Source organism: Dipteris shenzhenensis, chromosome 15 (genome assembly GCF_047967505.1).
Source record: "Dipteris shenzhenensis isolate YYH24624 ecotype China chromosome 15, Dip_SZ_1.0, whole genome shotgun sequence".
NCBI classification, from domain to species: Eukaryota; Viridiplantae; Streptophyta; class Polypodiopsida; order Gleicheniales; family Dipteridaceae; genus Dipteris; species Dipteris shenzhenensis.
Window position 1 is genome coordinate 47,701,856 of NC_141610.1, and position 11,699 is coordinate 47,713,554.

The following is an 11,699-nucleotide window of genomic DNA, read 5'->3' on the forward strand; positions in this document are numbered from 1 at the left end:
ATGTCATGATAAAGGAGGTTAAGGAGACATAATTCAAGTTATTCTATCCTTGAACAAATAACAAGCCCTTACTACCCACAATTTGTACAGTAGAGCCAATTATTGTGCTAAGTTGTTGTGAGTTGGGGGGTGGTTTATTTTATGAATGTTAGTTTTTATGTGATGAAGTCTTGGAAATTATTCTCTATTTTTATCATGATGTGTCTAGGTTGGACAAGATACCTTGGCTTATAGAAAGAAACATTTCCATGGGACTTTCAATATTTGATGCCTCAATGAGCAAAAGGGATTTCACTCATCTAGGTGGAGATATCAAAGTTACATGTCTCTAACTATAAGAGAGCATTGGAACACATGCACATAAACTTTGTCTACCAAGTTACTACATCAAGTGTAAGTGGGTAATCAAGTGTAGAATATGGTAGGCAAAGTAGGGGAAAAATTCTATGAGAATCGGAGACCTCAAGTGCAAGAGATACTTTTGAGTTTGAAGATTTAGGTCATGTATTCTACATCCAAGCAAAAGTTTTGTGAGAATTATGGGATGGGCAAATGAATATGATAATAGTAATAATACACCCAAGGGAAGGATTGATAATCATATCCCATGCTTATGATTCAGTATGCCTAAATTTTGAAAGTAATTTGGATGATAAACTTGATTTAAAAAATTTTAATGTTGTAATGGAAAAAAGTATAATGGTGTTTCCAATACTGAATTAAAGTTAGAGTCATCAATTCATCTACACCATGGCCATGGATGCAAGCATTTTCATAATCTGCATGCTTTCATAATTAAAGACAATCAAATCTTAACATGTTATAAAATGTATCAACATCCATAAAAAGGTTAAATGACATATTTACAATTGGTGGATTTTGAAGCCCACTTATTTTCTAAGCGCAAATCACAACTAAGATTAATTGCAACCAAAGCAAAGGGATACTGGAACCACACCAAACAGGAGGAGGTCCTAGAGGATGAATTTTGTGAGGTTTACTTGGGGGGTCTCATTAAACCTTTGCTTTTCCATGCTAGCTTACTTGTTGATTTATGGCCAATATCAATACTTCTTGGTGATTTCTAGCCTTACTTGGCGATTTCTAGGCAATATCAATACTACCATTGTGGTTGGTGCATTGAGCAATTGTGTGTATGACCAATTTCTTTCTTACTTGGTACTCGATTACAAATAATGAGTTTTTGAAGTTTCTATGCCATGTATTTTGTTGGGATTAGTTGATTTGTAATTCATTTAATTAAGTATGACAAATATGGCTCTACAGCTTGACTTAAAGGATACATTGGATGATGAGGAAAGGAAAGATGATTAAGATGTTACTGATTGAAGTGAATATCAATTGATTGAAAGGCCATGGACCAATTTTGTAAAGAATAGTATGATTGTGATTGCCTCTAATTGTGGACAAGTGATATCTTTGAATGTAGTATTTTGGGCTCTTTTAATTTTCAATACAATTTCTCTAGATGGGAAGCTACACCATCATCGCAAAGGGCAACAGTGGACCCAATCTCATGTTTTGTGTTTTATTTCTCTCATCTCTAATTGCTTTGTTCATGGTTTAAATAAAGTGAATCCTTTGGTGTTATAAATGCCATTTCCATTTCAGTACCCCATGTTCTTTGTTCATAAAATGCAAGAAGACATGCAGTCCTCTTACCTTTGTCCCAAGTTTAAACACCATGTACTTTTTAAATATAGTATGAGAAAGTTCTCTTGAATTGAGAGTACTAATAGTTAAGGCCTAGCAAATGTATCAAAAGATAAATTCATCTAGCATCCAACAAACCTACAAAATTACCTGACTAGCAAGTCTTTGTTGATGGAAGTGTGATTACACTACATAAAATGGTATGCAAATGGTATTAAGCATGTCACATACTAGAAAGTTAAAGATGGTATCCATCACATCATGTGCTAGATTTTCCACTTAGATACCTAGTTAAAGTTAAACTCAATATGAGAATTAATTAGACCTAGCTCACAAAATGAAAATGACTACTAACATCCCAATCAAGGGCAAACCATGATTTGAAGGAATGCAACTACAAGACTTGTTTTTTGGGTTTGACAGTACATTGGAAAACCTTCCAACAAACTCCTAAAAAGGAGTTGATGATATGACTACTCATTTTCAAAAAGCAAGGCAGATTGTCTAGCAAAGAGGACAATTGAGGCAACCTATGTAAGGTATGAAAAATAAGGTACTTTCACAATTCAAGGGGAATTATCGACTTGTGTAAAAGAAAAAGACCAATGTGACCAACTTTCACAATGAGCTTCAACAAATCCAATGATACATAATCAAAGGTGTAACAAGTCTACATGATCTTAGAGTATAACAAAAGTTCAAACATGTTCCGTGTGATTATGTATAGAACTTTTCCATTTCTCCTTGATTAAAGGTGTTGAAAACAGATGCAAGAGATGTGAAGTTGTGAACTTCTGAACGAGCTACTTACAAATGCACATGGTCCAAAAGGGAGTGTGAAAATATAGCATTATTTGGATAGTTCAGGTTCTAAAGGAGACTTGCAACATTCACATGTAGCTTCAAACAAAAGGCAGATCTTGTAGGTTGAATACTTGGAACATTGCACATGCAAAAGGAATGTACTTACACAACCATTTTGTACATGTTCTACCCATTGTCTATAGTAGTTAAGATTCCCATGGAACAAGACCATCACAGTTTGTGTATGTACACATTCACATCATCATGCATTCAAAACACACCTATGCATATACATATAGCACCCACACTCATGCACACATACCTCATGGAGACATAACGCACATATACATATTCTACTTTCAAATGATGTCCATGTGTGGCCAATAGAATCTTGTCCTTTTTTAAGATTCCAATGACATGGAACTAGTTATAATGTGCTACTTACCATGAGTGCATACATTTTATACACAACCATATTTTTTTTATAGGTCCAATAATCAACATTAGAGGATCCTTATAATGCAATCAAATCACCTAGGATTTGCACACATGCATACAACATACATGTATACAAGGACATAGTCACATATATAGACTCTCTCTCCCACTCTTCATCTCTCTCTCTCTCTCTCTCTCTCTCTCTCTCTCTCTCTCTCTCTCTCTCTCATGTGCATCATGCGTATGCATGTGTGTGTCTGTGACGGATGTGCGCACATGCATGCACACATGTGTGTGTCTATGCACACGTGCATGTGCATGGACACAATGCACACATGCATACATGCATGGCTTGGGCACACTTCACCTCTTTGGGTCCGACACTTTGATTAGATCCTTCTTTTACCCATGCACACATGAATATCCCCCTCCCCTTACCTTTGCCCAATACATGCATGCACCCACATGCACACTTATACTTGGCATAGATCACCTTTAGGTGTAGTAGTTTGATTGAAGCCTCATTGTCACTCACCATAAAAATTCCAATGCACACATTAATACCCTCTCCCTCAGAGGTGGGTTTCCCATTCAGGCATGTGTGTGTATGCTCACGCATACGCATGCATGGGTGTGCACACATGTGCATGAATGTGTGTGAGTGTGCATATGCGCCTTTCTTGCTTTTTCTACACAAATATAGAGATAGACTTATAAATAGGGATGCACTTACCCACATGCACACATGCATGCGCGTGCATAGACACGCATGCATGCACGTGCGTGCGTGCACACACCCCCCCCCCTTGAGGGAGAAGATAAATAATTTTTGTGTTCTCAATAGCATCAACATGCACTAGTGGATTCAGAGATATGAAGAGACCACAGACACACACACACACATGCATGTGTGCGCGTGCGCATGTATGCATGCTTACACATTATGCACCCCTGCAGGTGGTGCTGAGCTTCCATTGTACACACATATCCAATATGAAATTTAGTTACATCCTCCCATTACAGAATCTATGTACTTTATTACATTGCCACTCAAGATATCGACTCTTACTCAATACTAATTACACAAGTAGCTAGCCATCACTCTAGATTACATATACCCTACTAACGTTCAGAGAGCTAATGAAGCACACACAATAAAGAGTAATAGATTTATGGAGAGCTTCCTTTTCACTTTGAACCTCCTATTGGCAAAGTCTTTTCTTCTTCCATTATGGTTCATAGCCTTGATTGATCCCTAACCATGAGCAACCTTTCCTATTCTTTCTATTTGTTCCTGCCTTCTTCCCAGAAATTTATGGTTAGTAGCATGCATGCGTGTACACGCACATGTGCGTGCACATGCACACACACACACATACGTACGCACACACGCATGTGCATGTATGCATGCACATAGACACACATGCATAGATACATATATAAAGACATAGACATAGGCCACATGCACATGTACAAATATAGAGAGACACATAGATGCATGCATGCATGCCAATACACAAACATATAGAGAAACATTGACATAAACACAAACACAGAGACAAACAAGTACACAACACAAACATAAACATAGGCACAAACACATGGATAGATGCATGCATGCAAGTGCGGGGTTGCATGCGTATGTGCACACACATGCGTGTGCATCTCCGTGCACGTACACCTAATATGATGCATGCATGTACACATGTACACGCACACGCACACGCACATGCACACCGCAAGTAGTGCATACACACACACACATGCATCCACACATGTGAGTGCATACATGCAAAACTGTATTCATGTAGTAAGTGCTACACATAGATATGTACGCACGTAGGACCACACTCGTACTCGCTTCCACACTCATACCCACCGACATAAGACTACATTCATACCCACCTGCACATGACCACACTTACAATTGTAGTCGCATGCCACACTCAATGTCATATTGAAAACTATAGCCAACATCAGTGTGACATTCATAGTCACCATGGGCATGAACACGAGTACGAGCACATACACATGCTCGTGCACTTATGCACACCTGCGCGCGCACACATAGACATGAAATGCACATGCACATCCACGTGCGTGTGCACACACACACTCTCACTCACTCTCTCTCTCTCTCACACACACACACACACACACACTCTCTCTCTCTCTCTCTTTCACACACACACACACACACACACACACACGCGCGCGCACACACACACACACACACACACACACACACACACGCGCATGCACGCATGCATAGGCATGCATACATGCATGTTTGCATGCGCATGTGCGCACACACACATACTCACTCTCTCTCTCTCTCTCTCTCTCTCTCTCTCGCACATGCACACATGTACACACAAACACACAGCCATGCACGCATGTACACACAAACACGCAGCCATGCATGCATGTACACATACACGTTGACGTATGTGTATGAACACGATGTGCACATACATGCATGAACATAATATGGACACTACATGCTCATACATGTGCAGACATAATATGCACATGCACATGCACGCACATGTACATGTGCGCCCACCCACAACACATGCATGCATAGGTGCACAACACACAGACATGTACATGTGCACCTACCCACAACACACACATGCATAGGTGCACATGCACACACATCCACATATTGGAAGACACCTCAAAGCATGATTTTATGAGGGTCCTAAACACAACATGCTAAAAGAGACAACTAGGATGGCCAAGGGTGCCTCAATATCACCTTATATTTCGACCTGCTAGAACTTCCCTTCTAGCATTTGGGATTTTTAAATGCTTGCATTTGGAATTGTCAAATTAAAATGCATTCTCTAGTGCTGGCATGCGTTTTCAAACCATTGTAGCAAATGTTTATCGATAACTTTTGAGCTTCTTTTTTACTTATTTGACAGTCTAAAATGTGCCCATTAGTTGCTTCACCTATGAAAGTTGAATCATTTCCACATGCTTGCACTCTTGGGATGCTGGCGATAGGAAGAGGTAGTTGATGTCACCATTCAGTCTCTCAAGTGTGTGTGTGTCTCTCTCTCTTTGCATAAACGTAAGTAGAAGGAGTACTCAAATTTGAATGTAGCCTAGAGTTTTGTTTTGAAGGGTAATTCAAACGTCATCCTTCTGCTTAAGATGTTTTAGATGGACTTAACGGTCATTGATGAAAACTTGGACCACAACGGCTTTGCCCCTTAATCCTATCAAGAAATAATAATTCAAAGATGCCATCCACTTGTGATGAAAACTTTGAGCAAAGATTTTTGAAGAATTACCTTTTCTATGTCAATTGTCATAATTTCAGAATTCCTTGGGGGTTTTGAACCTTACAGGTTACCCTTGGCATTCCCTCTTTCATTACTTAATCTTCCTTCAATTGCTAGAAATATAGGAGGGGCAGAGGCATGCCTTTCAAACAAGATAAGCACAAATGTATAGTTCCTAGGTAGAAAGGAAAAGCTGCATAATTATTATGCAATTTATGAATACTATGTTCTTCAAGGTGACTTAAAAGAAAACAGATGTGATAGCTCATGCGAGTTGTGCATTTTTCATTTTGTAGTCATAGCTTGCAATGTCATGGCCTCCAAAATGAACACAAACACATACATCTTATCCTTAATGGAAAGCGTGACCCATAAGCTAATATAACGATGTGTGCACTTGTTTTGCAAATAAAATTTATGAAAGTTTATATGACATGGTAAAATATAGGACATTGTTCCCTTTATAGGAGTCCAAGAACATGTATCCAGGTACTTGTCTAATTTTATCTTTGGTTCCATAAAAGCTCTTCTTCTCGACAATGCTCAAAATGGCATGTAACAAGACAAGTACATATTTATAGGAAGGGTGTGCTTTAAATAGGGTTGCTTGTCTATGTAGAGATTTACATTCTTACCCCCGCTTTCTTTTTGGTGGGGTTAGCTCCTTGAGTAGCAAGGCATGGAATGATAGCCTTTTGATGCAGTGATGTACATGGGTATATGATATGCACATTAAGGAGACATAAGTAAACAAGTGCATCGTGGTGACATTTTCAAGTCTTTGATTTGTGGGGAGGTTTAGGTAAAAGGTTATTAAAAGGGCCAGCTAGGGATGGATGCATCATATAATATTGGCGGAGAATGGATAGACAAGTGAACACTTACACTTGTTGGACATAAAATGTACTTGAGCAAGATGATGACATAAGCATTAGATTTGAACTTATTGTGTTTGAGGAGTAGGTGGAAAGAATAGTTTAGCGTAGGGCTTATTGAGGGTTGAAACAACAGCTTCACACTTGGTGCTAGCAATTTGTCATTTGCAAAGAGCCATGGGGTTGTCTCCATTAAGAAGCTTGCTCTATGCATAGCTTTAGATCGGATGAAGCTATGTGTGATTGGAACGTGTCTAATTTTGATGGGTTGTTTTCACCTTAGATTTGGGAATCTTGGATGGATGCTGGACATTGTAAAATGTGTGCTTGGGCTGGCTTGTAGATCATTGCTTGAGAAAAGTATTTCTTTGAGTTTGAGAAAGGAAGGTTGACCTTTGAACTTAGTAGGGTTGTCAATGCTTAAAAGAGGGGCATTTACAACAAAAGTGCATAGAATTTAAAGAGTGCTTAAAGGAATATTTGTAATGACTTTTTGGATTTATCGTTGTTGGGTAAGAACACATATGAGGTTGATTTTTGGAACTTTTGTCGTAGATGGTACAGATGCCTTGGAGGTGAGTTGCAGTTTCCATTTTGTGCATGGCATGACACACAGTGCAGTTGTTGAGAATTGTCTGAAGCAGTGACAAGTTGGTGATCCTCTTGTTGAGAGGAGATCCTTGTCGTCCTGCAAGCAATGGTGCGGTGAGGACTCTCCACTAGTGTATGATGCCCATGGTAAAAGGGGAGCTCTAATGAGAGAGAGAGAGAGAGAGAGGGGAGGTACGTTGGAAAAGGAGAGGGGTAGCTTGCAACTCACCCAAGGGGGGGGGGGGGGGGCAAGAGAAAAAGGCAGAAAAGGGAGGGGTGAGCTGTACACGTGGCGAACGTGGGTTGGGGGGACCAGGGGGATAGGTTCAAGTGGCTCTGTTGCGCACGTTCACGCTTTTTTCTTTTTCTCTTTTGGCAGCCTGTTTTATGATGCGCACCAGCGCCCCCGCCCCCCCCCCCCCCCCTCTTCTTACTACAACACGCCCCAATCACAAACAAAAAGAGTATCCAAGGTCCCCTCTCTCCTCCACCCGTTTTTTCTTCCCCCCCCTCCGTCTCCATCTTCTTCTCCTTCTCCGTCTCGTCCTTCCATCCCCCCACAATTCGCTCCCCTCCCAGCCTCCCTCCCTCGGCTTCCCTCAGGTATCTCCTCTCTCCCTTCTTGCTTTCATTCCCTCTTCCTTTCGAATTCTCCCTTCGCTTTCGCGACCTTGCTTCCTTCCACCTCGCATCTCAGACGATCAGCCCTTTCCGATCAAGTTTTTGCCAGGAATATGACCATCTCATGCTCATTTTCGGAGTATCAGCTCAAAACTCTCCCGTTCCGCCCCCCCTTCTGTTTCGAAACATGTCCCTTAGACTCGGACAGATTTCTTTTTTAGCAGCAATGTCCCTTTAACTCGGACAAATTTATTTTCAGCAGCAAATTTCGGACAAATTTCTTTCCAGCACTCATTTAATAGACGAATCCACGCCCTCTGCTTTTGCCTGGAAAGATTTTGCTTACCTGCCATTGCGATTGACTCCTTTCGCCTCGTTTTCCATCAGCAGGGGACTGGATCCGCACCATGGCCTTCTCCGGCACGCAGCAGAAATGTAAGGCCTGCGAGAAAACTGTCTACCTTGTAGATCAACTCACGGCCGACGGCGTGGTTTACCATCAGGCCTGTTTCCGGTGCCATCACTGCAAAAGGACGCTGAAGGTATGTCTGCGTTCCGTACGGCCATAGTTCCACGTGCATTTTTTCCCTGCATCGGCTTCCCAAAGCACCGAGTTCGTACAGCTTCATCTCGCATCGTTCTTCCATTGTTAACCTCTCAAATCAATTTTGTTCTTGTAGATTTGCTAGGTCTCATTTCTAGTCTTGTGCAGTTAAGCGACTATTCGTCTTTCGAGGGAGTGCCATATTGTAAACCTCATTTTGAGCAGCTTTTCAAGTTGACCGGGAGCTTCGACAAAAGCTTCGAAGCAAGTAAGATCCGTATCATGCGAGATCTTTAGCGATCTCCAGAGTCCAGACTAGTTCTGACTGCGCAATTTATGGTATGAATGCACGTAAGGAGAGGGAGAGAGCTCGGTCGATCGCATCTTACTCTGTTTTGTTTGACCGCAGCAAAGCCGATCCACAAGGTCGAGAATGAACTGGTATACCGTCAGCTCTTGCCTTTAGTAATACAGAGTTTTTGTCTTCTCCTAGATCAAGGCGAACTCCACTAACTCAAAGAACCTCCGTGTGGATATTTCAGCAAAAAACTCCCACCAAGGCGTCGTCTTTCTTTTCTGGCACTCAGGATAAGTGCATTTCTTGCGGCAAGACGGTTTACCCTTTGGAAAAGGTAGACGAATCTTGGAAGATAGTATCAAAGCTTATGTCGGAATTAATACCTAAAATTGGAAGATTAGGAGGGTTAGGTCTAGGTCTCAAAGTCACAAATTTTCCTCTCACACGTTGGTCAGTGTTTCTTCGATCATATAATTTATCCTAAACTTGTCATACAGGTGAGCGTGGAGGGCGTATCTTATCACAAGTCGTGCTTCAAATGTTTACATGGAGGATGCTTCATCAGTCCCTCGAACTATGCAGCTCTAGAAGGAAGATTGTATTGCAAGCACCATTTTTCGCAGCTGTTCAAGGAGAAAGGAAACTACAGTCAACTTGTGAAGATCCCTGCCGTGAAACCGGCTGGGCACACAGATATTTGACGGAGGTTGGCCCGTTATCCTCTCGCTTAGGACAGTCAGCTCGATTTTCTGCCTCGAATTGAGGATGTGTGGGTTGCATATAGTTCTTGTGGTATTTGCGTGTAAGGCGTCACAGATTACAGGATTTCCGAGGTATCGAAGTATGGCGAAATGTAGAAAGAAAAATATTTTCTTTCTTTGCTCCGGCCTGAGGAACTTATGCGACCGTTTTGTTTGCAAAATACTCCCGTTGTAATTAGCGCAAGAAAAACTTGTTTCGCATGGGTGGCAGCTTCGTTGTCAACCATGGAAAAGGGGCAAAAGCAAGATAGGAAGCTCTCACTTTTGTCTAAGTATTCAGTAAGCAGCCATAACTTGTTTGAACAATAGCTTGTCCATTTCGGGAAGGACAGAGCTCTACGAATTCAGTAGATTTTTTGCTTGAATAAGAATTTTGTATATGCTTTTTAACAAACGGATCGGCTAGCTGCAAATTGCTGTCTGAGGAATGTGGAAGTGATTACAAGAAAAGCTTGTGGCAAGAAAAGGGGGATGCGAGATCCAAGTTGGCTTTAGGAAAAAGTGTATGTGCATTGGTTATCGGTTTTGTGTCTGGACGCAATGGCCACCCACTTGGGGATGAGCAAAGTACATGCCTTTGTGCGAGGAATGCAAAACGTGGCAAAGCAAAGCTTTTGTGTGTGCAAAACTAAAGAACAGTGATGAAATTCCCAAAAACGATAAAGATAAAGAGTGGGCAGCAAGGACAGAAAGCTTTTTGTTAAGGTGCAAAACTTTACCGACTTCTCCCCTCCCTCTTTTCTCTCCGTAAACAAACAGATCACAGTAGGATTGGCTGCAAAATGCTGGCCAGCTAGCTAGTCTTTCAGGACTAAGCAAGCTGACAAAGGAGGAGTGTGTTGAAAAGGAAAACGCGTGGCCAACGTTTGCGACGTTCAAAAGCAGGGTGGGAATACAAAATGTGCAGAGGTTGATTTGATGGGCTGTGCAGTGTGCGTTAGCTTGAAGCAATGGCCTGACCCTCATTTTCCAAAAGCTATTCATCCACGGCCCACCCACATCTGCCTTTGCGTCACTTCGCTGGTCCCCTCCCGCTTCCCTCCCTCCCTCATCATTTCCGTCTTTACTCTCAAGTTTAGCCTCCCTATTGCACTTACATGCCACTATCACCATTCTCCTTTCCTCCATTGACCACTTTACTTTAATGCTTATCCACCCTCGGATCCGTTTTTGGGTTCATGGCCCATCCATCCCTCATTATTACTCTTTATAACTCATAACGCGGGCCCTTCAATGCCTTCTCGTTTGCTGCTTAGCAAATCTCTACTAATCCAACAACCTATCACATTAATCTCTTGTTAATTTTTAATTTAGGTCAAACTTCTCAACAAAAAAGACAATCTATCACATTAATCTCTTGTTGAGTTGGGTCACATGGTCCCTCGGAGGTTCTCATAATGAGGTGCATGAGATCCACTCTCCATACACAAGTTCTCATAATGAGGTGCATGAAATCCACTCTCCATACACAAATACAAGTAGCATGACCGGTCTATGATGGGTTAGAGACCCACTTCATTGGGTATCAAGGTTGGGATCCTAGGTAACTTTCAATTAGCATCTACATCAATTAGCTTAAGACGGTAACTTTCAATTAGCATCTACATCAAAAAATGGGATGTTTGAAGAAGGGGATAAAAACTTGGAAGGGACTTCAACCACTTACTAAAAGCTTATCATAACCTAACTCTAGCAATCTTTGAATATGGTTGTTTAGCAATCTTTGAATACAGTTGTTGGAAGTCTTTAGGGAAGGAACATCCTCTTAAATACCCTTCCCTTGGAAGCCTTTTGTAATAT

General features: G+C 41.3%; 1 protein-coding gene across 1 annotated transcript; it reads left to right on the forward strand.

Annotated features, from left to right (window-relative positions):
- The first annotated feature begins 8,113 nt into the window (after positions 1-8,113).
- On the forward strand, positions 8,114-10,889 carry LOC147893913 (LIM domain-containing protein WLIM2a-like). Its single transcript, XM_087385540.1, has 6 exons — positions 8,114-8,278; positions 8,684-8,838; positions 9,009-9,108; positions 9,250-9,281; positions 9,383-9,472; positions 9,636-10,889. Exons 2-6 carry the CDS (start codon positions 8,704-8,706, stop codon positions 9,837-9,839), a joined length of 561 nt encoding a protein of 186 aa, XP_087241666.1. The 5' UTR covers positions 8,114-8,278; positions 8,684-8,703; the 3' UTR covers positions 9,840-10,889.
- The last annotated feature ends 810 nt before the right edge of the window (positions 10,890-11,699 follow it).